This window comes from Eremothecium sinecaudum, chromosome VIII (assembly GCF_001548555.1).
Source record: "Eremothecium sinecaudum strain ATCC 58844 chromosome VIII, complete sequence".
Lineage (NCBI taxonomy): Eukaryota > Fungi > Ascomycota > Saccharomycetes > Saccharomycetales > Saccharomycetaceae > Eremothecium > Eremothecium sinecaudum.
This window is the reverse complement of record NC_030899.1, coordinates 5,099-32,253: the sequence shown is the minus strand read 5'-3', so window position 1 is coordinate 32,253 and position 27,155 is coordinate 5,099. Positions and strand designations below refer to the sequence as shown.

The 27,155-nt window shown below is 38.8% G+C and overlaps 11 protein-coding genes across 11 annotated transcripts, besides 1 other annotated feature; 4 read left to right on the top strand and 7 right to left on the bottom strand.

Annotated features, from left to right (window-relative positions):
* Window positions 1-307: 307 nt before the first annotated feature.
* On the top strand, window positions 308-1,414 carry LIH1 (putative lipase; the record flags this gene model as incomplete). The annotated part of the gene is made up of 1 exon (XM_018134266.1): window positions 308-1,414. One exon carries the CDS (start codon window positions 308-310, stop codon window positions 1,412-1,414), a length of 1,107 nt encoding a protein of 368 aa, XP_017989462.1.
* Window positions 1,415-1,814: 400 nt separating this feature from the next.
* GPA2 (guanine nucleotide-binding protein subunit alpha) lies at window positions 1,815-3,056 on the bottom strand (the record flags this gene model as incomplete). Its single annotated transcript, XM_018134267.1, has 1 exon — window positions 1,815-3,056. The coding sequence occupies one exon, from the start codon at window positions 3,054-3,056 to the stop codon at window positions 1,815-1,817; it is 1,242 nt and encodes a 413-aa protein (XP_017989461.1).
* A 952-nt stretch (window positions 3,057-4,008) lies between these two features.
* On the bottom strand, window positions 4,009-5,313 carry PZF1 (Pzf1p; the record flags this gene model as incomplete). Its single annotated transcript, XM_018134268.1, has 1 exon — window positions 4,009-5,313. The coding sequence occupies one exon, from the start codon at window positions 5,311-5,313 to the stop codon at window positions 4,009-4,011; it is 1,305 nt and encodes a 434-aa protein (XP_017989460.1).
* Window positions 5,314-5,617: 304 nt separating this feature from the next.
* Window positions 5,618-6,149, top strand: RPO26 (DNA-directed RNA polymerase core subunit RPO26; the record flags this gene model as incomplete). The annotated part of the gene is made up of 2 exons (XM_018134269.1): window positions 5,618-5,637; window positions 5,705-6,149. The coding sequence occupies 2 exons, from the start codon at window positions 5,618-5,620 to the stop codon at window positions 6,147-6,149; spliced, it is 465 nt and encodes a 154-aa protein (XP_017989459.1).
* Window positions 6,150-6,319: 170 nt separating this feature from the next.
* On the bottom strand, window positions 6,320-6,796 carry MLC2 (Mlc2p; the record flags this gene model as incomplete). Its single annotated transcript, XM_018134270.1, has 1 exon — window positions 6,320-6,796. The coding sequence occupies one exon, from the start codon at window positions 6,794-6,796 to the stop codon at window positions 6,320-6,322; it is 477 nt and encodes a 158-aa protein (XP_017989458.1).
* Window positions 6,797-6,963: 167 nt separating this feature from the next.
* On the top strand, window positions 6,964-11,157 carry SKI3 (SKI complex subunit tetratricopeptide repeat protein SKI3; the record flags this gene model as incomplete). The annotated part of the gene is made up of 1 exon (XM_018134271.1): window positions 6,964-11,157. One exon carries the CDS (start codon window positions 6,964-6,966, stop codon window positions 11,155-11,157), a length of 4,194 nt encoding a protein of 1,397 aa, XP_017989457.1.
* Window positions 11,158-11,220: 63 nt separating this feature from the next.
* On the bottom strand, window positions 11,221-13,155 carry RPC82 (DNA-directed RNA polymerase III subunit C82; the record flags this gene model as incomplete). The annotated part of the gene is made up of 1 exon (XM_018134272.1): window positions 11,221-13,155. The coding sequence occupies one exon, from the start codon at window positions 13,153-13,155 to the stop codon at window positions 11,221-11,223; it is 1,935 nt and encodes a 644-aa protein (XP_017989456.1).
* A 449-nt stretch (window positions 13,156-13,604) lies between these two features.
* QCR2 (ubiquinol--cytochrome-c reductase subunit 2) lies at window positions 13,605-14,708 on the top strand (the record flags this gene model as incomplete). The annotated part of the gene is made up of 1 exon (XM_018134273.1): window positions 13,605-14,708. The coding sequence occupies one exon, from the start codon at window positions 13,605-13,607 to the stop codon at window positions 14,706-14,708; it is 1,104 nt and encodes a 367-aa protein (XP_017989455.1).
* A 1,051-nt stretch (window positions 14,709-15,759) lies between these two features.
* Window positions 15,760-17,439, bottom strand: AW171_hschr84500 (HHL312Wp; the record flags this gene model as incomplete). Its single annotated transcript, XM_018134274.1, has 1 exon — window positions 15,760-17,439. One exon carries the CDS (start codon window positions 17,437-17,439, stop codon window positions 15,760-15,762), a length of 1,680 nt encoding a protein of 559 aa, XP_017989454.1.
* Window positions 17,440-18,128: 689 nt separating this feature from the next.
* AW171_hschr84499 (pepsin-like aspartic protease) lies at window positions 18,129-19,436 on the bottom strand (the record flags this gene model as incomplete). The annotated part of the gene is made up of 1 exon (XM_018134275.1): window positions 18,129-19,436. The coding sequence occupies one exon, from the start codon at window positions 19,434-19,436 to the stop codon at window positions 18,129-18,131; it is 1,308 nt and encodes a 435-aa protein (XP_017989453.1).
* Window positions 19,437-20,409: 973 nt separating this feature from the next.
* AW171_hschr84498 (pepsin-like aspartic protease) lies at window positions 20,410-21,810 on the bottom strand (the record flags this gene model as incomplete). The annotated part of the gene is made up of 1 exon (XM_018134276.1): window positions 20,410-21,810. One exon carries the CDS (start codon window positions 21,808-21,810, stop codon window positions 20,410-20,412), a length of 1,401 nt encoding a protein of 466 aa, XP_017989452.1.
* Window positions 21,811-22,232: 422 nt separating this feature from the next.
* Window positions 22,233-27,155: part of a telomere (Subtelomeric repeat; similar sequence found at 12 out of 14 telomeres in Holleya sinecauda) that runs on past the window's edge.

Here is a 27,155-nt window from a genome sequence, read left to right as displayed (position 1 = left end):
CTAGACATTAACCGCCCAAGTACAAACAAACACGCAAAACCAGCTCAATACACACGCACACACAGAAGCTTTTCGAAACAGTACGCAATCATCTCACTTTTTGACAAAAGAGAAACGAACTAATATTATTGAACGCCGATTACTAAGGTGGTAAAATTTGGAGGCGAACAAAAGAGTATCTATTAATTGCGCTATTCTATTTTGGATAACTGATATTATTCATACTCAGATACCATCCCATATTACCTTTTGTTGCACCGAAATCAAGGAGATCTAATCAAAGAGCTAAAGTTACCAAATATCAGCTATGTTTTTGCAGCTCATAGTTTCAATCTTATACCTTTGCATAAAACTATGTTACTGTCTGGAGCCGTATTCCAGAGAGTTAGATGTCAGACCTGGAGAAGAGGAACATACAGCAATGGAAGAGTGCGCACGGGTTCAGATATTACCGAACACGTATGACAAGTTGGTATATTTTAGTAAGATATGTGCGTTGACTTATTGTATTAAAGATTCTACCTTAACGGAAAACAAGACATTTAGTGATGGTGGTTGCCCGCCGCAGATAGAGTTTTGTAAAAATCTCGAGTTGAATCCGACTGCTGAACATACGCAGATAGAGTTAGTATTGGTTGCGGATAAGGACGAGTTGGGGACAGGATATGTGGCAGTCGATCACGCGAGTAAGGTGGTTATGCTTGCGTTTAGGGGTTCTAGTACTCAGCAAGATTGGTTTAGTAATTTCCAAATACACCCCACAACATACTTCCCAGCATCATTTAAGAAATATCAGGACCTTATTAAGAGGGGCCTCATTCCATCTTGCGATAATTGTAAAGTCCACCGAGGATTTTACCGCTTTGCAAAGACATTAAGTAGAGATTTTCTAGAACGGGTGGAGAAAATATTCAATTTGTATCCAGATTACAATCTAGTGGTGACCGGCCATTCTCTTGGCGCAGCATTAGCAACTTTATGTGGAATTGAGCTAGTACTTCGTGGGTATCATCCTCTAGTGCTAACATATGCAACTCCGAAAATGTTTAATGAACCCTTAAGGGATTGGGTCGATACAGTATTTGAGTCCGAGAAAATACATGAGCTCTCCGTAAAGAAGAAAGAACTTAAGATGAATAAAGGGTACTTCAGGGTCGTACACACACAGGACTACATACCCAAGGTACCCCCACTCTATGTTGCTGCAGGATTGGAGATTTTCATAGGAAAACTTCATTTCCCACATGAGATCGACGATTTAGAATACCGGGGCATAGGATCGGGCTTATTCGACGAGGTCGACAAAGAGGTACAATCAATTCGTAATCAACTAAACGAGCGTGTGGAAAGGTGGTTGCATATGTATGAACATCGCAGTTATTTTATAATGATCAACACATGTAGTGGATTTTAGCATATACAGCTATGTAGCTCGTGCATCATCAGGGCTTCACTTTGATGTTAAAATGAGTGGGAAATATTTAAAATAGATACATAATATTTTGCAGCAGCGGATAACAAGAAGCGAAGAGAAATGGAGGGAAATTAGTATTAAAGAATAAAACGTGATTTTTAAATAGAGTAAAGAAAGAGGGGAACCAGTCCACCAGATAACCACCAATATATCACCTATTAAGATCTATAGCCGAATACTATAAGATCTGGCACAACTTTTTTTTTTACTCCACCAGCGGAGAGCATGAAATATTAGAACTGCAAAAAATGCCCATGATAAATAATAAAATAGCACCTCGCAGATAGGGAATGGTTACTCGCCTGGTTTTTCTTAAATGTTATACACCATCGGTGGGTATTTACAAAACACCAGAATCCTTCAAACTGTTTTCAAGTATTGTTTCTTTTATCGCAAGGAAAACTAGCTTGATATTTGAAGTGTCTGTGGCCTGTGTCACATGCGGATAAATGTTAAGATTTGCTCTGTTTAGTTGCACAAACCGCCATAAAATATATTTTGCAGCTTTATTGATATCACTCCCGCCAGTATAGTCGGGGAAATGCCTTTCAAGTGGCACACTTTGTAGCTTTTCGGCAAAGCAATCTATTTTATTTAAGAAGAGCACCACGGATGTCCGTGTAAACCACCTACTGTTGACCACAGAATCGAAAAGGATAAGTGACTCTTCCAAGCGGTTCTGACTTTTGTCCTCTGCCAGCGTCTGATCGTACTCCGACAGGGAGACACAGAAAATGATCACGGTCACGTTATCGAAGCAGTGGATCCATTTCTTTCGTTCGCTCCTCTGTCCTCCCACATCATATATATGCAGACGCAATCCACTTCCCATATCGATATTAGTATCATATACACCTGATGTCTTTTTTCTCGTCCGAAGAATATCGGTTACAGTTGGCACATAGCCAGGTTGTGCAATTCTATCCAGTTCCGAAAAGAAATATGAAGCATTGTCCATAAGATAAATAGATGACTGGTGTTCACCTTTAAGCATTTTCTGCGTTGAAGGTAATTCCCAAAGCCTGCTCAGTACAAACTTCAAATCCGGTGTGATGGCCTCTTCCCTCACATCGGCTCCCCTGTAGTTTAATATTAGCTCAAAGTCCTTTTCCGTAATACCCGCATGATCCTCTAACTCTACACCAAACTCATGTCTTGCGTTTATTATGTCTTTACCTGTCTCTATAATATTATCAAAGATAAATGGTTTGTACTCCAACAGTTCTTGTTTCGAGAACCCGTTTTGATGTAAAATCTTAAGCTGCTGCAAAACTGTGGACTTACCGCTTTCTCCAGAGCCCAAAAGCAACATCTTCAAGGCCTTACCGTCATTACTTTGTCCATTTTGCCCATCTCCAGATCCTACTGCCGAGCTAGTCTTGCTATTCGTCGAAACTGTGGACTTTTTTCTACCATTAGCCGTCACGGCCGATATACTTTGCATAGGCGATGCACCGTTCTGTCTTGACTTCTCACCGTTTTCTGACCTAACTTGGCCTTCCCAATTCTCGCTCCAAGGCCTTGTTCGCACTTTACCCTCATCTTTCCCGTTTTTATCATCCTTAGATGCACATAACCCCATGACTAACTTCTAAACTGCGCAGAATCTAGCTTTACGAATACCTAGTAATACAGCAACGGTTTTTATATGCTACTATAAAATACTTTTAAAAGCTAGGGTGCTAATTCTGATAGTGACAGCTTTTTAGACCCTAGTTAAGCTTATTATCTCCTGTAATTAATAAAACAAAGGGTGTTGGGTTCTCATCACTATAAGGTAGTATAATTTAATCACACCAAGAAAAAATTGTTTAAGCTTGGACTGCCCCTTTTTCAGGAGACAGATTTGATCATGTGACCAAAGATTATATACGCTGATAAGTAAGAAGACCTCCGTACGTCACTAAGCCGCCTCAAGCGCTTGTAGACAGCTGCTGAGGCTCTATTAACGTTTATGGTATCTTGGGTCAGCCAAGCGGAGATATTAAGGTCGCTACAAGTGCAGCTGCATCTGTTCATATTGTGTAAAGTTATATGATTGAAGTTGATCATTATTATTTGAAGGTATTTAACGAGATACAGGTATAGGGATCGTCGTGATAGGATAAAGCTAATTGCCTTTAGCGGAGGATCTTTTGTTTGCTTGGATGCTTTGGCTACTACAGTGGCAGAGTATGAAAATTGTGTATACGAAGCCAAGATGTTCGGAAAAGATTTTAAAGTGGGTTTTACAAAAAAGCAGCCCATGTGAGAATCACTGGGTGATATTCTGGGCTAGAGACGATGCTGATAATCGAATGCAGTGGATATAGGGGGCGGTTTAAAGATTTGGTTGGCAGAAGAAAAGATGAAGGGATTATATAATCATCGAGTTACAGATGACAATAAGCTCACCATTATGGTGAGAGGATGTGTATTATAGTCTATAGATGGCGGCATGCATGTAAATGATTTTTTTTCGGTATGAACTGATGTTGTGAGTTAATTCAGGCTCCTTATTGTCCTTCCGGGTCATTCGAGAGTATTTTAAGAAGTCATTCGAACAGTGTAGATTTGTACTGGTCTTCAGATGCTTGCTTTTCCTGTTCTCGGTCGGTATCTAGGGCATTTTTCTGCTCTAACTCTTTCAGTTTAAGCTGGTGAAGTCTATGCTTCGCTATATGGGACTCATATTTTTCAATTGTTTTAAAACTCCTACTACAACCAAGTAGTGGGCACCTGTGCTTCTTACCGGCAGCGTTCAACACTAGCGATAATGCAGATTTGCCGGATTCGATGTATTTCCTTATCTTAATCTCCGTTTTAATGCCCTCTAGTTCACCTTTCTCTGATCGCCTTCTCTTTGGCCTCTTAGATGTATCCATTTCCGTTGTTATGTCGTAGTTACCGCCGGTCTCTGCATTATTTAGATTCACGCCGGTTACATTAGAATTGGACTCCAAAACCCAGGGAATAGCATCCTTGTGGATTTCCAAATAATGCGTCATAAGATCTGCTTTTTTTGCGAATGACCGTTCATCACACACGGAGCATTTCCAGTTCTTCGTAACAAGATTATCATCGTGGATAATCATATGCATGCTTAAACCACTTTCGCCTACACAGTGTTTCCCGCACTTCGGACAAGTTAGTTTTGGATGATCGACCTTGATGTGCTGCTGCAGCGCAGACCAGGTTTTGAACGCATGCGTACATGCCGGAAAATCACATTGATATGAAAACGCCGTATCCGGATTATGATGTTTGGAAATATGGTTCTTGAGACGATATGGTCGCTGAAAAGTCTTTCCGCATTCTTTACAGGTCAATTTCTGTTCATGGAAAGAAAGTATATGCGAGCGCAATTGCGGATGCTTATAGAAGGCCTCGGTACAACCTTCGTAAGTGCATTTGAATGACTTAGTATGCGTGATTTCATGTCTTTTTAGCTGCTGTCTTGTAGTGACACCCTTGCCGCATACTGAACAGTTGAATGGCTTTTCACTGGAATGGGTGTGGAGATGCCTTTCTAGATGTGACTTCTTGGTAAATCCACTATCGCACACATTACACTTGAAAAGTTTGATACCATGATGAATCGTAGTCTGATGGTCAGTCAGCAGTGAGGGCCTTGTGAATGACTTATAGCAGCCTTCATAATCACAGAAGTACGTTTTCGGTCTCGGTGAGGCAGCTGATGATTCGCTAGTCATACAAAATGGACTAGTGCCCGAACTAGACGACCTAAGAGAATGAGAACTAACCTCATCCGAGACCAAATCGGTATATTCCATCATACCAGTTTCTCCTCGCATTAAAAATAAATACTGCTTATTACGGCTTTCCGATGAGTTCTTCATCTCGTAATATTCCAGGTCTAATGTGAAGTATAATTTTCAGATATTTCATAAACAGTGAACAAAACGCAAAAAGCTAAACAAGAGAGTAGATCAGAGAGAGCATTCGAGAGTCCTCGAGAGACCCCAGCACTCCGGACCCTCTATAATATCATTCTTCACAAAGTCATATACGATCACATGACATAAAAATTAGTATGACGTATAAGATGATAAATAAAATTTTCTGGTTGATCAGGTGAAAACAATTGTATTTTACGAATGCCCATCTCGAAGTGTACAATAGCACTTATTAGCCAGAGCAGCCATGTCGGACTACGAGGAGGCGTATGTATTAGAAGTTTCATACTGAAAGGATGTTTTAGATGGAGTACTAACAGGGTTCTTTGCTTAGTTTTAACGATAATCCCGAGCATTTCGAAGATTTCGATCAAGAGCACTTTTCCGATGATGGATTCGGCCAACAACCTGACTTACAAGATGGTGAGAATGCTGATGCTAATGGGAAGGTAGTTGTAGGTAGTGGCTTTGGGCCCGAGGAGTTTCAGCAGCAGGAGCAGCAAAGAAGAAGAACTCTAAAGGAAAAAGCTATCCCAAAGAAAGACAGAACCACCACACCATATATGACGAAATACGAGAGGGCAAGAATCCTGGGTACTAGAGCTCTTCAAATATCGATGAATGCACCGGTTTTTGTGGATCTTGAAGGTGAAACCGACCCTATGCGTATCGCTATGAAGGAACTTGCAGAAAAGAAAATACCGCTCGTGATCAGAAGATACTTACCAGATGGTTCTTTTGAGGACTGGTCAGTAGAAGAATTGATTGTGGACTTGTAAGCACCGCACTGCATAAGAATCTTCCCTTCTCCAGGATCTGTGTCGGAATAGATCAGTTGATATAAATATACTTGTAAATTATAGAACCTACATAACTTTAAAACCTAAGGTTATCGATCCTTTGTGCTAGCCGCTCGCAGCCAGCGTCAACTTAGTATTGAAATGCCAATTTATTCTCCAATAGTCTCAAGAAAGCGCTTTCCCTTGAAAACCTGTTCTCCCGTTATTGTTTGATAAGTGAAGCTTTCCACCAACTTATCAAAATTATCTGATTGACTAAACCCGGCCATAGAAACATACTCCTTGAGTTCCTTGATATCACAATTCAACTCAAAATCGTCCTCTTTGCAGAATATTTTTAAGGCTTCACATATATCGTTTTCAGCCGGAAGTAAGCCTAATGAGTTGCTCATAATAGACAAAAATACAGGAAATGTTAAGTTACATCCATTACCCATATCTAACATAGACTTTATTTCATCATCGCTAGGTTTCTTACCCAAAACTTGCCAAAACTTTCCTAGATCTTGTTCTGATATAACTCTATCACCATCATCATCAATTAACTGAAATGCATCCCTAAGAGTTTTAATTTGAAGCTGGGTAAACTGAGAAAACTCTGCTGCTGTATTATCTGCTAAAGTCATTTCCGGGAACAGTTATTATAAAGAGCACTGGCGGTTAATATATTGTTTAATTTTGTGTTAGACAGTTGGTTGAACATTGAAGTCCCAGAAGCCTTGAAAAAAAAGGTTAGAATAAAATATCAACGACTACTAGAACCGTGCAGTTAGAATTATAAGACCACAGGAGAATGTCGGGTAAGCCAAAGACACTTATCAAGGAGGCTAAACGCTTCTTAGAATTGCAAGATTGGTCTTCAGCAATTGAGACTTCAAATAACGTGTTGGAATTGGATCCCGCTAACTATTTCGCTCATGTTTTCCTAGGTAAATCGTACTCCATGGAAAAACAATATAAAGAATCATTAGTTCATTATCAAGAAGCGATAAATATAGATTTTAATAATACATTAGCATGGAAAGGGTTATTTTTGTTATTGGAGGGTTTAAAAGACATTGAGGCATACGTGAGTTACGACGAGTATTTCAATATATGCGGTCAATATGCAGAAGTTCTACAAACGGAGGGTGGGTCCCAAGTAAGGCTAATTGATAACATTAAAGCATTTGTTGCCTCCCATCCTGACAGCAAGGAAACATTTTTAAGACATCTAAGGTCAGGAATGACTTTGGCAGAACGATTGGGTCGTCACTTCATGACACCGAAGGCAGTTCTTGAACAGTTGCTAAAAATTGTCTCAGATAGGGAGAGCAATGAAGTTTCAAGATTGGTAAGTAGAGAAAGGCTAAAACTATCTACCACTGATCCAGATTATTCATTTAAATTGAATACCCTTGCTTGGCAAGTCTATCAGTCTTCAGAGCTTAATGCTCTATATGAGCAACTAGTGAACGTTGTTGATGACGATAATGAGAGAAGAGAACTAGAGGGAGAATGGCTAAAATATAGACTTAAGTTGCTAAAGGCTATGCCGAATGAGTTTAAGCTGTCTTTTTACGAGCAAGTGAAAGAAATGGTCATTGGAATGGTTGTTGTGGAACACGATTCATTATTGGCATGGAAGCTTTACTTTGAATGGCAAGATTACGAAACATTAAATGATTTGGAAATGGATGTGGTGTCTAAATTTGTGCGTAAATTTCCAACCGAACCATTAGCGATTATTCTATATGCCTGGATATGTTCCACCTTTTCTGGATACGATTCCAGGAAATTCTATAATTTAATCTATCCAGATGGTCAAGTAGATAATCCCGAAGCTTCATTCAAAAATGAGATCCAAGACCTAGAAGGAAATTCACTACAAGAATATGGAATGGTTTCTGATGATACTATGACGATTCTATCTGAGTCAGAGGTTGTGGATTCTTTGAAGAACATAAAAAATGCCCAAACGAGCATACTAGCCCACCGTATAGTATCGAATTACTTCCTTACACTAGAGGAATATGAATTTGCCTTGCCTATTATCAAACAAGGCATACAATTGGTTGCAAACACCTTCAGAGATTTGGGACTAATACTTATAAATTCTAAACGCGGTTTGTCATTGTGTTACGCTACTGTGTATACATACTATGAATCCCCCAAAAACCACTCTACAGCTTTAGCCTTATTTGATAAATTACTACAAGATGAACCAGATAATCAGAGTGCAAAAATTGGTAAAAGTTTTATTTGTATTCAAAGAGAGCAGTGGGAGGAAGCCCATAATATACTTCATGAAGTTAGTCTTAAGTCTCCTGATGATTATAAAATACTTTCTGATCTAGGTTGGTGTCAATTCCACTTAAAAGAACACGATGAAGCTAAGGCTACATTCCTCCTTGTTTTGGATAACGTCAAGCCGATCGATGTCCGCACATCTGAACTTGTAAGCCTAACGCATTGGAGGTTTGCCAAAGTACTCCTCGAAGAACGCAATGATTTGAATGCAGATTCTACTGAAGTTAAACAAGCCTATAAGCATTTGATACAAGCTATCAAAGCTACTGAAATATTTTCTCCTGCCTATGCATTATTAGGACATATTTATTACAAGTATTTCATGGATCAACAGCGTGCTTTTAAATGCTTTTTCAGGGCTTTTGAACTGAACCCTAGTGATGTTGACTCAGTAAGACATATTGTCGGAAGATATTGTGAAACCGGCAATTGGAAATCCGCCTCTGTTATTTGCGAAAGACTAATAAAATCACTAACAGGAACGATGCTCTCTAATACTGTTGGCTGGACATATCGTACTATTGGTATTTATCATCTTGAGGAGAAGCAAGAAGCAGACGCAATTGAATGGTTTCAATCTGCAGTTCGTATTGATGCAGATGACGTTGAATCTTGGGTGGGCTTGGGACAAGCTTATGCGGGATGCGGTCGCATTGAGGCGTCAATTAAGGTTTACAGGAAGGCATTGGAGTTGGATTCGCAACATAAATTTGCTTCATATTTCCTTGCCAGGTCCCTTTCCCAATTAGGGGAATTCGCTGCAAGTATTGATATTTTACTCACATTAGTTGATAAATATCAAACGGAAGAAGTATTTCTCGTTTCATTAGCTGAAATCACGGTAGAGTATGCAATGGAATTATATGACCAGGGTTGCTTAGTAAAATCTGCAGCGGAGGCAGCAAAGGCCATTAAGGTCATTGAAAATATTGTCAAGAATATTGGTTATCAAGTTATCAACCTGTGGATTGCTTTAATGAAAGCTATCAAAATCTTTATATTCAGTCAATCGCAACTTGATAAGTTACCATTAGAAAGTCTTTTCAGCATATTTGAAGCATGTCAAATAAAATCATCAGAACGTGTGGATGCTATAGATCCGACCTCTCTCGATTCATTAGTAGGGGAACAAGTGAATGCAGACGTTTCAATTGTTGTATGCTTTCTAATACTTGCAGCTAAGTACGCTATTGCTACATCCGATTATGAATCACTTACGAGAACCGTTCGCGCTTCTTTATGGTGCAACTTGGGAATAGCAGGTCTGCTAGCATATGTGACGGTCAAAGATCCAGTATATGCCACTTACGCTACCCAATCTTTTAAAAAGGTTATAAGGTACCAATCAAACACATTTGAAGCATGGATTGGCTTAGGTATTGCGTCTATGAATATCAACTATCGAGTGTCACAGCACTGTTTTATTAAAGCAAGTATCATTAATCCTAAAGATCCGATGGTCTGGTTCAACTTAGCCTTACTATCTTTGAAAAACAACGACGTCGATTTTGCTAAGGATTTATTGGTTCAATTACAGAGCGCTGCTCCTCAAGACTTTATCTCATGGTTTGGTATTGCACTAGCATTGGAGCAAGAAGGAAATACAACCGAAAGCAGCAACTATTTTTCAAATGCATTCATATTATCAAAAGGCAGGTATAAACCAGCACAGCTATTTTATGCAATGGTTAACTTGAATAACCAATTATCAAGTGGTCTCGACGAAAGGGATATTGAACCTAACTTGATATTATCCACAGTTGCTTATAGTTTGGAACAGTACTTAAAGAAGTCACCAGAGGATATTTTGGCTATTCAGTATGCTATATTGACATTTGAAAGGCTACGTAACTATGATACAGTTTCCCGACTAACTGATGAAATATCGGGAATTCTAGAGAAAAGGTTTGAAACTACTCAGAATGAACAAGAATTATTTAACTATGGTATTATAAAGGCACATGTGGCACGCACACAATTAGGTCTATCCAATTATGAAGCTGCGATTGAGAATGCAAATATTTCCCTTGGTATTCTTGAAGAAAAGGATATTACTGAAATTGAGAAGACATTCATCTCGAATCATGTTGTTTTAGGTCTCAGTCACTGTTTTACAGGCAATTTAGACCAAGCGCTAGAGCATTTTAAGGTTTTATTAGCGACATGTGGTGAACAGCATGAGATAGTTCTTTTAATCTCAAAACTATTACATAACATGCATACTTCCGAAGCAAGTAACATTGCATTCCAAGAATTGGTAGAGTATAATGCCACACATGGTTCCCAATGGATGGTGCTATTGACTATGGCAATTATATGCCTCATAGACCAGCGAACAGAGGAGTTACCCGTCATCCTTAAAGAATTACAATCTTTGCCAATGGCCTCTTTGATCAATGATAAACACAACGAAATTCCCTTCATTATTTACGAACTAAGGAAAGCTATTGGTTCTAATTCAAGTTTAAATCAGATATGGCAAAGATCACTATTCTATTTCCCAAACAGTTCCAATTTATGGCAACCATTAAGCAATAAAACCAGCTATAAACTAAACGCATCTGGTCAAAATGCAGTCACTGCAAAGAGACTAAGTGACTCCTTGATAGAACTTGGCAATCAGTCAAAAATACAACTCGGTATGTTCTTATGTCCATGGAACGAAGAAGCCGTTATTACCTTGAAATCATGTTTATAAATTATATGATAAATAGTTTATTTACAATATCATGTCATTTGCACAATTATTAACACCAATGATTCAGAACATTGTAAATACTTCCCATAAAGATAAAAGCCTGATTCTTCTTGCGTAACTGTTTAGTTCACGTTCATTAACCAACTTCAGTTGGTTTAACTCCGTAGGCAGCAGTAGCTCAGCCTCTTTACCCTTAACGTCCTCTCTCTGAGCCTTTTTTAGTAAAGTAGCATTCTCTTCCTTAAGAATCTCTATTTTATGAATAGAATTTGCAATGTTCCAAGTTAAGTTTTGCTTCATGAAATCAAAAGCATGCTGCTCATGTATTCTAAATAAGAACACAGCCCTGGATGCAGCTCTATCTACAGTACGCGGTACTTCCACAATTTCCAGGGCATTGTATCTGACAAGTGTTGCAACAACAGACCTAATATCTCTTTCTTTCATTAAAGCAGTATTATTGATTACCTTTTCAGAAACTAGATTATTGTCCCGTACACAACGTAGGATCCTATGTGCAGATGGACCAACAGTTGAAGCAATAATGCAATCGTATACAGCTGTCTTTAGCAAAGGTATAATCTTGGAATATGGAACAAAGTAAAGACCAGGCTTCGACTCAATCAAAAAGGGGATAGATGCTGTAGCTAACAGTTTTAAATGGCCATTTATGAGTTCCAGTGATCTTGGTTCTAACGCACTGTCGTCAGCCATCAACAACTCATTTTGATCTTCATCGTAATCTTCTGCTTCTTCAAGCACAGGTGGCAGAGGATTTTGAGGTACGACAAAGCCGTCCTCAGTCTTCATTCTTTTCTGCGGTTCAGACTGCTGCGTTGGCCTCTTAGAGGTTCTCTGTTCAGATACCAATGACCCACGTAGATCTATATCAGGCAGGTGTCTAGAGATATCTACCGCATTAAATGTCACTCCTGGTAATTTCTCATCATCAAGATTTCTATCTTCTTCAATGGATATCTTCTCTTCTAGCTCCTGTAGAAGACCTGTCTTGCACAAAGGATCAAATAGTGAAGGAGAATGCAATTCAGTAATTTTTAATGCAGTTTGATAGATTATTGATGGGACAGTTCCAACCCGGGATTTTGCAAGCTGGACTAAATGCCTTGAGCGCCTGTTCTTCATATAACGCTGTAAGTCAAAAGTAAGCGGGACTGTTTCCTTCACCTTTCTTAGAGACGTTTGCGGATCTGTAGTCAACACAGAGCGGAATTCAGTGCTCTTCAGGATCTTGCTAAAATGTTGCTTTGTCTTCGCCTTCGCTTCCGCTCGCTTTTTTGCGTCAGAAAGCACTGAAGTCTTCGGAATTGCATTATATTCTCTTTTATAAAGAACACTCCACAGGTCTCCAACAGGTGTATAATGCACCGCTGACAACGGAACAAGAAAACCGAGTTCTACCAGCTTCACAAACATCGCAACAATTTCAGAAACATGAACGCCGGGCATATTCATGGAGCTCAAGTAATCTTTTGTCGCTAGGGAGCCCAATGCAAGTACGTTCTGAACAATCTGCACCGCGATGATCCGCGCACTCTCATCTTCAAAATATGATTCTATAACTGAAACAATATCCCCAGCATACAGCATCAACTGAAAACCCTCCCGATTAAAGTAGTAGTACGTCATCTGACGCCCAGACATCGACTTTTCCTCCAGATACATCACGCATCTCAATTGGATCAAACTAACCAAAATAGTTTTAATACTCTTGGTAGACAGCTCTGGAATACCCTGGGACAACTCCGAAACCGTCAATCGGCCTTTATTCAAAAGCATCAATGCAACAATCTCTGCCCTTTCGCCTAAATGCAACCTGGCCAGTTCCCCATATAAGAATGTTTCGGGACATAGAGTCCTCATCTCTAGTGACGATACTGGTACATCTGCTCCCAAAATAGGTGCCTGCTCCCCTCCAGTCTTCGTTTCCTCCGTGGCTTCATTGGAAGCTACAGAAGCCACTAGATCAGTCAACGACATAATTCCAACTTCCTCTAGTAGCGACTTCAACTACTGTTGCTCATCGCATCAAAGTCTAAACTTGTAATTAAAATTTCAATGTAACCGAACCATCAATGTCACCGCATACGATACCACGTGATTTGTAGTTTTGTGATTATATAACATTATACTTTTGCACGAACCAATCATATCTCCTAAAATTTAGTGAGATCTCATTTTTTTCTTTGGCGCCTAACCATACCGAAGCTCGTAGTGGTAGGCCACTGTATGAGATTCTAGAAGAGGTTATTACCGTAGAAAACTCTGTATTAGCCAATAGTAGTTAATATTAGGTTTGCTTTTCGTTTTTCAGCTCAAAAATTAACAAGCCAGCTACTTGTACATATTAGCAGCTAAGTAATTGCTTCACTTTTAAGGCTTTTAGTGACTTAACTATAATAATTAAACCAGTAAAGAGTTGGGCTATAATGCGTTCACAAAAACTGCAATTGGCGAAGCAAGCTACTAGAAAGCTAACTATCTCTGCCAAAGACAGTAGTTCAAAGGTTTCTACTTTGGCTATTAAAGTTAATGGTGGTTCACGTTATGCTACTAAGGATGGTATTGCACACTTGCTATCAAGATTTAACTTCCACAACACCAGCAACAAGTCTGCATTGAGACTAGTTAGGGAATCGGAATTATTGGGTGGAAAATTTAAGTCTGAGGTTGACAGAGAACATATTACTTTGTCTGCTGTATTCCTAAAGGAAAATTTGCCATATTTTGTCAATGCCTTGGCTAATGTTTTGTACAAGACTTCTTTTAGACCACATGAATTGACTGAATCTGTCCTTCCAGCTGCTCATCACGACCTTTTAGCAGCAGAGAGTTCTGCAGTTACCAAGGCTGAAAATTTATTGTATAACGTCACCTTTAGAAAAGGATTGGGTAACCCTGTGTTGTACGACGGCGTGGAGAAGATTACTATTGAGGATATCAAGAGCTACGCTGACAAGGTTTTTACCAAGGAAAACATAGAGGTTATCGGCCAAGGTATTAATGAAGCTGATTTGAAGAGGTTTGTCAATGACTCTTTATTGTCTTCATTGCCAACTGGTGCATCTCTAGCTTCATCATCTAAGGCTAAGCAATATGCTGGCGAAGCAAGATTGAGATCCGCTGGTGAATCAGTAGTAGCTATTGGTATCCCAGTTGCTGTTAAGGACTTTGCTACTTATGAGGTATTGTCTAGATACTTAACCTCTGACTTGTACAAACTCTCTCCATTGTTGAAGAAAGCTAAGTTGGACAAATTTTCTGACTGCGGTTTGTTCTCCTTGTACGTTCAAGGAGCTAACACCTCCGAGGTCTCTGCTAATATTAAGAAGATTGTTGTCGACTTGAAGGCTGGTAGTGACCTCTCTGTAGCCAGTGAATATTCAGCGTTGCAATTGGCTTTGGAAAATGAGTGTGCTTTTACCCCAGTTGAACTAGCTTTGAACAAGGTTAAGGACTTTAAGCTGGGCAAGTTCAACTATGTTGCAGTTGGTGATGTCAGCAACCTGCCATATGCTGAAGACCTAAACTAGGTGATCAATTTGCAATCCATCAAAAATTTCACGTAAATATTCATGAGGGATGACATTCCAAACTTTCGGCTAATACACTCTTATACAAGTTTAAGCAATTAGTTATTTATTTGTAGCTCAAAAACACGTATTATATTAAGCAAAATATTTATTCTTATTTGAATCGCTTATTGAACATCAATTAGTAGCTACTTTATAGTAGAGGCCAGTCTATGTGCATCAGTAAACCGTCAATATCAACAAAAATCGTCTTCAAATGTAAATTTACTTGGGCGGTAAAATTTAGATATATAGGTTGTATGCATTATAGCTCTCACTGTTAACAAAAGCAAATTTGCTGCAATAGATTCTACTAATGTGACTTAATGCATAGTGATAATGCAAGACGATAATTAGTATGATAAGGTAGTCTGATAAGGTAGTCTGATAATGTATTGTTGTCATGTACAATGATAATGTGTGCTGATAATGCAATATGCTAGATAACGTAGTACGATAATGTATAATGATCATGCAATATGTAAATGCGAGACGATAATGCAAGACGATAATGTATACTGCTAATGCAATATGTAAATGCGAGACGATAATGCAGGATGATAATGTATACTGCTAATGCAATATGTAAATGCGAGACGATAATGCAGGATGATAATGTATACTGCTAAATGCAAAATGATACTGCAATACGATAATGCAAAACGATAATGCGTCAGCATATGTATTAAGATAATGTACGACGATTATGCAATGTTAATAAGTTGAAATCTCATTACTCTCAATAGCATAATTTTTTGCATGTATAATGTGAAAGTGAATGAAGCTCCAACTAGTTTAACAAATTGAAGATCGTTAAGCAATGAAAATCATAAATTCGGAGGTCTCATATTAAGGTAAATCAAAATTGAATAATGCATGTAAAATAGGCATGAAGAAATGCCAGTATTATCATTCACCGAGAACTGTGTACAGTATCTTGTTCCATAGGGGAAGCTTTTTAAAATATGCTATAAACTTGTATGCAAAAAATGTGAATCAGATGTAAAGTTATTTATTTAACGTATTCCACGGAAGGTACTTTAGCTATATTTTTGAAGGACAGGGAAGAATCATCCGCTTCATCGTGCCCGACAAACTTTGCCTCATTGTGTTCCTTCACGATCTTGTTTCTCCAAAAACCGTCGTCACCAAGCACTTCTGAGTAAACCAATTTGTAGTTGCCACGCTTTGGCAACAAGCGTGTCCAAATAAACCAGTAAATAGCGCCAATGCCAAAAACACCCCACGCCAAAACACAGTGAATCCAATATGGTAATGAATCGTAAGTACTGTTACCATTAGAAGGAGGAACGTAGGGTGCAATAACAAGATATATACTTGTCAAAAAGAAAATAGTTGTAACTACGACGCCTGCTTTGATAGGTGGGTCCCATTCAACTCTTCCCTTATAACGTTGCCAGTAAATCCAAAGTAAACCTCCACTAATTGCAGTGTTAACAATATTCATTGGATAACTGTTCAAATTAAGAATTAAATTGTAGGCATCGCCTGTAGGTGGACCAACGATGATTATGGAACAAAAAATGAAATGTTGTAATAAACCCACAGTTGGAGAATTGAATGGTTTTGAAGATGCAAAGAAAGATGAATAGGGAAGAACACCTTCTCTGCCCAATTGCTGGATAATTCTTCCTTGCGAAAAGACAACTGAACACACATTACCCAACGAACTGAGAGAAATAATGCCCGCTGAAATCCTCCTTGCCTTCTGTCCAAAGACAGCACCAAAGAAGTTCACCGCAATTCGAGATTTGGTTGCATATATCTCAGCTTTAGGAATAACAGCAAAATAAGCGATATTAACAAAAAGGTACAGTACAGTCAACAGTATTAAGGACACTGGAGCTGCGATCTTCAATGTTCTCACTGGATTTTTCACCTCTCCAAGAGCATAATTAATATTTGAGTAACCAACAAATGACCAAATAACGCTGTAAATGGCGGAAACCATACCATATGCAGTAATCCTGTCAGAACCTTCAAATGCATTATGAAAATTCTCCTTACCAGATGCGTTGTTGACACCCCCTCCAAGAGCAACAAGGCCCACTACTGCAATAAAAGCCATAATTAAAATCTTCAACACCCCAAAAGTGTTTGTAATAAAGATACCTGTTTTCACAGAAACAGCGTTCAGTATAGAGAAGAATAATAGAATAGAAACGGCAACAGCCCTGACATTCCGATTTGAAAGCTCACCATTACCAGCTGTCAGGAGCATTTGAGCTCCAAAAACAGAATTTCCAGCCGCAGAACCGATCAAAAAGACATAAGCAGCATATAAAGAGGTTACGAAGAACTTCGGTTTCTTGAAAAGATATTCCAAATAGTTCTTTTCACCACCATTCCGCGGTATAGCTGACCCAAATTCCATATAAACATATGCACCTATCAATGCGATCGCAGCACCGACAACCCAAAGGATTAACGTTAATCCAACTGATCCGGCCAGTCTATAGATGTCAGGAGTGACAACGAATATACCAGTACCAACAATCCGATTTAATATGAGAGATATTGCAGATATAACTCCTAGATGTTTAGAGCCTTTATCTAACTGGGTAACGAAATGCTCTGATGCCTCCCCATCGCTGAAATTAGTAATGTCATCCTTAGCGTCGGCAACCTTCCCTCGTGTATAAAACTCACCAGCCCGTATTCCAAAGGGCATTCTGGTTAATAAATTGATTGACCAATCCTATAGAACACAACCACTAGTGCTATAAAAATTCTCCACGTTATGCGCAAACAGAACCTGCTCTTCTCTGCGCCGATGCTTCACGTTAACATAAGCGCCCGCGCAAAAAAAGTGTTCTTCCTCTTATATTTAATTAAAAAAACGGTGAAAAGTGCGCTTAGTGATTATCTCATTGCACTGTGGCACAAGATATTAGTAAACAGATACTGACTGAGAACTGCATTTTTGCAGCAATTTAACGATTAGGTCATGTAACGTTTGTACTCGCGCAAATTTTATATCTTGTTCAAAGTGTGGCTTCGCACAGAATGTCTTTACTATACGTTGGTATGGTTTCAATTACAATAGATGAGGTAGTGTCTACTACATTATAAATTATTACAAATACTCTATTTTTACTTTATTGAGCAGTTTTGAAAGTCAACACCTCTTAATATTCGGCTGTAGTAAGTATACCTGACGCCACAGCAAAGAGGCTTACAACAACCGAACAGGATTAATAATCTCCCACTTTATAATAAGAAAGAACAACGAAAATCCGGATGAAAATTTATCTGGCCATATATTAGTGGCTTTTAGAAAAGGTCATATGTTAATACTTAGTTTATAAAAAAGATATTGTCCGATATAAGTGCTATTCTATAGCTACTTTTTAAAGTAGGTTAGAAGTTCAAAGCGTTAGAAAAGCCTGGGGCTTTCTTGGCGCCTGGGACTTCAGTGATAATAGGTTCAATTTTTTCACCAGCATTGTATTTAGCTTGAGCTAGGGAGATCTCTAGCTTGTCCAAGTCGTAGACAACGTAAGCAGCAGTCAAGAATATGTCACCCAAAATAGCGATTCTATTGTTGTAAGGCATGAAACCGAAAGCACAGACACCGGGGCTAACAGCTTCCAAAACATAATCTTGGATAGGGACACTAATTTGAACACCACTAAAGTTGAAATCGAATGTACTTTTGTCGTTGTCAGCAGGGCATTTAGCAAGGTATGCCTTAACTTTATTATCCCATGTAGCACCTACAGCTTTTGCAATACCATCAGCCATTTCCTGTGGGAAGTAGGATAGTGTGGTACCACTGTCCAATAGAGCAGGAATTTGTGTGGTCACAGCATTAGTCTTTTTGCCCCCAGAACTGTAGACTAGTCCACTCATTGAAACAGCCAAAGCGGATGGTTTAGAAGTGCCCCTTCTAGTGCTAACAATTGGGACAGTGTATAATTGGCCAGTGTACTTAGCATGGTCAACACCTCCGAAAAGAATAGATCCTGATTTAGCGTCCAATTGGTTAGTGTAAAGGGAGTATGCGTTCCTTGCAATAACACCGTTACGCTTTAACAATAAAGGTAAATTATCATAATAGTGTGGTGGATTATCATCACTTGTGGATTCTAATTCTGGTAGACCGATCCCCAACACACCAATTGAGGTGGAAGATTCGTTTGCCACACCGAAGGTTAAGCCATCAACTTTGACACCATCCATATTAATGGCATCCATACCCCATTCACCTATACCGTAACTACCGTCGAGGTATTCAATGGAAAACTTAGTATTATTAGATGACCAGCCAGATGACTTAGTTTTATCATAGGTACCCAATGCTTTACAAGTTGGGTCACTTGGATCAGTAGGACTACATTTCACGTCGGAACCTACAACCCATAAATCACTTGACCCAGTGTCGATTAGCACGGTTATCTCCTGTGGAGGTGTACCAATACTGACATTGACCGAGTAGTATACATCTCTGTTTTTGATGTCGATCTGAACAGGATGACTGCCTGCCCTTTCTAGCTGTATCAACTCATTAGTTAGTTTATCACTGCCGATAACTGGTTCTGCTCTAGACTTGTCCAAGTCTAACTTAATGTATTGAGGTTTGTTGGAGGTCTCGGGAATTGGGTTGGCTCCCGCGAATGGAGCACTGGCCAGCAAGCCGCTCGCAGCAACGAGTCCGAGAAATTTCATTTTATATTTGGTAGTCAGTAGTTGATTGCCTGTTAGACTTGGAAGTCTGTCTATTCTGTTGAAGCTATCATTTTCTTTCTCCTTTTAAATGTTTTATACATGAGCATAAGGTCACAGAATGTCAGTTTAAACAGTTATATCCTTAATAAAAGTGGGCCAATTGCTCATAATATGGATCTATTGCCTTCAAGCATCAACTAATTTTCCCGTGTTCCTCGATGATTTACATGGGAAAGAAGGCAATCCTTAGTAATAGGATAAAGAGAGAGAAGTAGGGATGCGGAATTAAAAATGTGTAGCGACAAAAAAAAGAACATTAGGGATATATTTGGGACAATATCTCGGTCAATACTAGGAATTGCTGTTGTGACTTCGCGGATCAATCTTATCGCAACGACGACATCACTACCTCTTTGATCGAGATCATAGGAATGAGTTGTCATGCTAACTGAACGAAAATAACAAGCGTAGATCAGCCACCATATGATAAATTCCTAAAAAGGCTTCCATTAGATCCTGATTTCAAGCGATAGCAACTTGTTGAATAATCGGAGAACTCGAAATAAACTATTTTGGTCATGCCTTTTGTGAGTTATGTCCTTGCAACCAAATTTGAGCCTCAAACTACCTTAATTGTAAGCCTTGAAACCTGTTCTACTAACGGCTTTAGATTGTCGATGGAATAGCATTCTATTAAGGTAACACGAGGCTTGTAAATAAAACAATAAGTTTCATGTAAATTTGACTTAACCTTAACAGTGCATATGTTTTACATATTTAATTCGCATTCCACGAAAAACCGCGTACGTAGGATTTTATTGGCGAATCTTGGTACCTTTCGTTATTAGAATGTGTGTTATGTATCATTATCAATGTAAACAATAGCAAACGATTGTATAATATAATTTCATATTGACGTAGAAAAAGTCTATGTGTTAAAAAAGGTATAGTCTAATGAAGCCGTAGAAGATCGCTATTTTTGATTGTTAGGAACCCAAACGTTAGAATAACCAGGGGCTTTTTCAGCTCTTGGGACCCCGGATACGATTGGTTCAATTTCTTCAGCTGTGCTGTAGTTAGCTTCAGCAATGGAGATTTCCAACCTATCCAAGTCATAAACAACATAAGCAGCGGTCAAGAAAACATCACCCAAAATAGCGATATCACCGCCATATGGCATAAATCCGAAAGCGCATAGGCCAGGTACACTAGTGTAAATAGAATAGTCATCGATTGGGACTCTGATTTTGTTTCCACTAAAGTTAAAGTCCAATGTACTTTTGTCATTATCAGCGGGACATTTACGAACGTAGGAGCCGAATTGTTCACTCCATTGTGCACCTACTGCTACTGCCATTGCATCGGCAATTTCCTTTGGAAAGTAGGATAGGGTAGTACCACTGTCTAGTAGAGCTCCTATTGGTGAGTGTATTGTATCGGTTTTGTTTTCAGCAGTACTGTAAGTGACGCCATTCAATGTTACAGACAAAGAAGTTGGCACAGAACTTCTTTTAGGATCAGTGTTAATAATTGGCACAGTTAACAACTTTCCTTTGTACTTCTTATGGTCGACACCGCCGAAAAGGATAGAACCATATTCAGCGTTGTATTGGTTGGTGTAAAGGGAGTAGGAATTACTTGCAATGACACCATTACGTTTTAACAATAGAGGGAAGTTATCGTATGAATGTGGTGGTTCAACCTCATTGGTAGTTTCAAGACCGGTTAGACCAATTCCAAACACACCAACAGAACTAGCGGCCTCATCTGCAACAGCAAAAGTTAAGCCATCAACTTTGAGACCGTTAACATGCACGACATCCATACCCCATTCACCTCTTGCAAAACTGCTATCAGCGTATTCAATGGAAAATCTAGTACCATTTCCTGACCATGTACATGAATTATTGGTATTAAAAGTGCCAAGTGCTTTACAAGTTGGATCCTCCTTTAGTCTAGGAGTACATTTCACATCGGAACCCACAACCCACAAATCACTTGATCCAGTGTCAAGTAGAACGGTCATGGCCTGTTCAGGTGTACCAACGGTGACATTGACTGAATAGTAGACTTCCCTATTTTTCATATCAAACTTCACAGGGTGACTGCGCTTATGTAGCAAAGATCTCTTCGCAGGTCGCTTGTCGTGAGAATCGATGGCTTTTTCCCATCCTCCCCAGCCCGTACCAGCTGGAGAAGGGTCGAGGGCTTCTTCCCATTCTCCCCAAGATTTCTCCAAGTCTAGTTTAACGTATTGAGGCTTCACTGCGGTATCAGGAATCGGGCTAGCTCCAACAATTGGAGCACTTCCCCATGGAGCAAGAGCCAGCAATGCAATTGCAGTTGACAATCTAGGCTGTTTAAGCACTGTCATTAGATATTTCGTATTGGTTAATTGGTTGATACGTGGAGCGTGGAACAGCTCTCTGCTAAGAACATATTGTCTGTCTTTTTAAATGTTTGACTGGTATAAATAAGGTTTAGGAATATGATGTATACAGTAATATTAGCGTGTAGGTATAGGTCAATTGCTAATATTATGTATTCATTGCCTTCGAGCTTCGAATATTAAACTCGTGGCCCTTGATGATTTACATCGAATGAAGGCAATCGTTAGTAATAGTAAAGACAGAAGAGCACTAGCACAACTCACCTGAAAGTCTACGGCTTACAAAAAAAAGTAACTTTGGGAATTATTGGATATTTTACTCCGATTCATTGGTTTGAATTGTTGCAGCAAAGGATACCGACACTGCGACATGATCGATGCGTTTTCCACGATGTTGAATTACATAGGATAGGGGTGCCTTCTAGCTGCAAGTGAATAACAAGGGTTGAACGGCTATCTGTGGTTCTGGTAAAATGGTATAGCTGTATCTCACACCAGATGCGGCTGATAAAGCAACGGCGGTAATAGGATGTATACAGTTATACATAAGTAACGCAACTCAAAATGCCGATGTATAAGAAATACATACATATACAGTTAGTATGCACGTTAAACCCATTGCATATCTACTTTGATGTCATGTTTTTCAACATCACTGTAAATTATAACATAGTCATTAATAAGACGATATCCAACTTAATATATGATATAATATATATGACATATTATAAGAGTCAAACACTTTATAATCTTTACTATAAATCGTACACTTTGTATGTCAAAGTAAACGTAATAAAATCCCCTACTTTTTAAAATTTCGTTTCCTTTTGTAAAACATAGTCTACTATTTATAGCCGCGCTTTTGGAACACGTTTCAACTAAGATACATTCCATGCAATGATTTTTTTCAAACCAAACCAAGTATTTTCTTTACACAATATAGCCCTAAGAAGTATGTCAATTAACCGTCTGTAACAATAAATGATATAATTTAGTCTCCTTAGAACTCGGTGTGAATAGAACAGAAATCTAGATATTAAATACGCTGAAGGTTAAAAAAGAGCTGCACAGGTGGCTGCTTAACTTAGCAACTACTAATGCTGCAAATGCTCCACCTCTCTGGAAATACCTATATAGAATACTTGGTGCCTCTTCATGTAGATCAGTACCTCTTAATGTAGATCAATACTAATAAGTGTGTCCTTACCGGATTCAAGACTGCTTCACCTAACGTAGAGCCGTAGATGAATCTCAAATACACCCAGGCAAATGAAACGCAATTAACTAAATAAAATAGTCCTTTTTAACTTTTAATGCATATATTGCACTAGCTTATATGGTATTTAAAATAAAACGTCATTGTGTGTTATGTAAGCACTGGAAATTTCCCTAATTTAATGTTGTAAGATATATTTTCTGAAATATAAAAGTCTAAAGCTAATAACGATGTACAGTTGAGAAATGTGATGAATGTTAGTTATATGCTGTGGCTTTTATTTAGGCACTGCCATCTTCTTATACCAATGGTAGTTCTGTAAAGAATATTTGGCCAAGAGCTTTTCATGTTTATGGTACCTTCTAGTACTGTTACGAACCTTTCTCATATACTATTGTTAGTCGGGACACTCCCTCTGTAGCTTTAAACTTATATTAGTTTTGTAATCTCGTGTTGTATAGGGCTACCAGTATTGATCTACAGAGGCTTATATCTATTACTATTATCTACCTGATCTGCAAGTAGGGATACTAGTTATAGCCTTGTCTTGGCCCTAGAGCTTAATGGTTCAGATTTACGTTATACTACGAGCTAAGCTGATATGGTACAAGTGTTTTCATCTTTTAAGGTTGTCAAGGGTCAAGGGGCCTTAGCTGAGTAACTAGGAGTTCAAAGGTCTAACATAGGGATTAACTTATATTTACATCACGTTCTATTTACTTCCTTGCTGGAACAAGAAGCGCGTACACTAGACTGGAGGCTCAATGCCAGACGGCTCTAGCGTGCCTTTATGGTGAACGGCATAAAGTTTTTTAGCAGTGCCTACAAGAAAGCTGTAGTTTTGTTGTTGTCTTCAGCTGTCCAGTTGGTTATAAAGGAGGAGTCAATTACATTATATCAATATTTATTGAGCTTCTATGTAACAAAGCTGAATGGTTTCATGGTTTTATGGTTCAGGGTTCTAAACTGTTTTAAGGTTCACAGTAATAGGCTGCATGTACTTTTTAACTCGTCTTTTTGAGCAGGGATGAAATAAAGTGCCTTCATAATGCTTGGCATGTATGTAGAAGAGCAATGGATCCTATTAACTTTTGCCTAAAATCTAAATCTTAAATAGTTCTTAATGTTGTTTACTTACGGATATATTTACTGGGGTAGTCATTTACTCATATTAAGACCAGCTAGTATCAGTAATTTTTAAGGGCTCGAGGTCTCAATGAGTATCAAGGGTATTAGTGAACAGCAAGTTCTATACCAATGGTTAATGCAGAACACTATCAAACTGCAATATGTTACCAAACATTAGAAGTAACTAAATAGGAAGTCATTGAGATTAGCTTTGTTTAACTTGATACATTTATCGGCGTCATTGTGAGCTTATAAGCGAGATCTATTGATTTTTACCCTGTTTATTATTGTTAAAGGAGTAGCAGATGATATTACCATAGAGATAGGTTAGCATGATTCAGCCTAGTTCAATAGTTACTAATTTCAGTCTTATCCCTCATATATAATGTAAAACGGTTAAATGTTTGCATTCGATTGACTTGCCACTTTTTTTCGAAAAACTGTACTAAGGTTAAAGTTGGTTGCGGTTGTTGTAAAAACAAGTTATAAAGTTCAGAGCGGTTTTGACAGTACATAAACATGGTAGGTCTTGTTTGAGAGTTAAAAATATATTTTTCTCAAATATTTAGATGTGTATATAGTTGCCTAAAGAAAACGCTACCATATTTATATGGCTATAAAGTTCCTAAAACCTGGGCATAATTGGTAGGTATCCTGTAAAGTTATACGGTGTAGATGCTTAAGCTTATGCTTATGCTTAACCCCTAAAAGGAGAAATATGGAGCATCCTCATGCTTAGTAAAGAAGTGGGGACCTTCCTTAAAGTAGCAAAAAGGGGCGAAAGCAGGTTCGTAACAGTGTTGTTCAGAATTTTTAGATAGTGTCATTGCAGTAATTCGTATTGTTGATGATTTTGTAGCATAGGAAGTTTGTCTTTCAAGAAGAAGATATTCTCTGTCTTTATAAGAGTTTTGCTCGTGCAAGAGCTGCAGGTTTAACAACTAAAACCAGCTGTCATACGTGATACTGTTGAGAGAAATTCCAAAGTTACCGTTTAGCAGTATCCTTTGCTAGCTGTCTTCTAATCTCCAGTATTATGTTGGCTTGTCGGCTACCTCTATTCTGGTAATATAAACTAGTCGAACTCTTCAGAAGATCGGCGCTAAGAAACGTCACTTTGAGTTACGTAAGCATGTGAGATCTCAGATTGAGTGCTGTAAGGTATATTTTAAGTCTGAAATGTGAAAACAAAAAGCGAAGAAGAGTGCAGGGATAACAGGTAGTTATCTTATGATGCTCAGACCCAAGTTGCAGGTGTACCTATGCTGTGCAGTATACTGACAAGGTACAAGAGCTCAAGGGGCCTAAGCACGGAGTCGAAGTGGACAAGCATACACACTCTAGAACCGAGACTTATTAATACATACTATATTTAACCTTGCTTGAAGATGGCTAGCTGGCGATTTCTAACTGATAACTACCATCATCACTGCTGAATTGAGTTCTTAGATCTTGGTGTCACTAGGCTTATGCTAAATAGTACTTTCCATGACTTCTGAATTGGAGGGGTGGAGAGGTTGCTCTGGGTGCTGAAATGAGGTTACATTCAGCCAGTAGATGGTATATACTGAACTCAAGCAGTAGCCGCCTATGCTAAAATCTGAAGATACTCCAATGCTATCCCAATAGATCTTGGTTGACTTCTAGCTGATAACCATCCATCACAGCTAGTAGGACCAGCAAGCCTGCTATGTATTCAATAAATCTTGGTTGTGTCTTCTAGTTGACTGTTTAATCTAACCCCCTGTAAGTAGATGTAGAACTGCTGCTGTCATGTAGTTTTGTGTAGCTGGAAGTGGGTTGATGATCAAAAGCACAACCATAACACATATTACAACTAACTGAGCTTTATGATTGTTTACCTCATCGAGCCATAGAAATCAGTGAATAGACTCGGATATAGCGGAAGCATCATTTAGATGTTTCAAATAAGTAATAACAACTGTTGATATAGAGTGCAAGTTTAAGTGCTATCTGTGGAAGTTTACCCGCTGCTAGAGACTGCTGCAAGCACCATACCTAATGAGACCAAGGATTAAAGCGCGATAAGAGAACCGAGTGTTTCCACTGGGCCGATAAAGGAAGTGCACAATCAAAGTTCATTGAACCACTAATCACGAGGTTACATGCGATAATAATGCTCACGAGATCTATAATAACTTTAGAGTATAAATATGTTTACTTTCAGGCTCCTATTTAGGAAGAGTTGTGCCTTCAACTAGTTAAGTGTGCAACCAACATCCAATATATATGGCCTGAACCTTTACACTACGCCAATGGTTTCTGATCATTCTTTAGCATAAATATGTATAGATTACACTAAAATTACAACCGGCACGGTGTTGAACTTTAACGAGCAACAGATTTTACTTAGAAACTTACTACTGGTTTCATATAAACCTACACTGATAACCCTACTATCTGTAATCATAGTCGCTATAGCTTTTGCTGAGGCTATTCCACTTCTCCAGAAGAGATGGAACGTTTTTAAAGGTTTTAAAACATATTTTTCATCAAGGAACTGCTGTTCCTATTGGCGCGGTGCTGCCTATGGTTTTTGGAAGATTATTGCAGGAGTTACAACCGCAGTTTGTGGAAATAACTTCATCGACAAACTATTGCTGAACGCAGTTGGCTTGTGGCGGAAGATATCCTGTATATTGTTGCTTATCGTCGCTGGAATCTCAAAAATTTTAGTCGAAGGCTTGAAAGAGCAAGCCGCACATGCAGGACATGGGAGGTCAGTCCGCCGAGAAATTACAGCCAATGTTTTGGGTGGGATGGGATTAACTGATAGTGAAGGTACCGCTACTAGGCTTATGTCGGCTGGGTATTCGGTGATGTCTGTCGACGTCATTGATAGCGTGGTTGGCTCAACAGAAGGGCTTTTTGGTCGCACTCTAGGCCGTTTAAGCAGCGCAGCCCAGACAGATCCTAGTGACTCAAACTACTTGATAACAATGTCCGACGGCAAGGACCTGGTAAT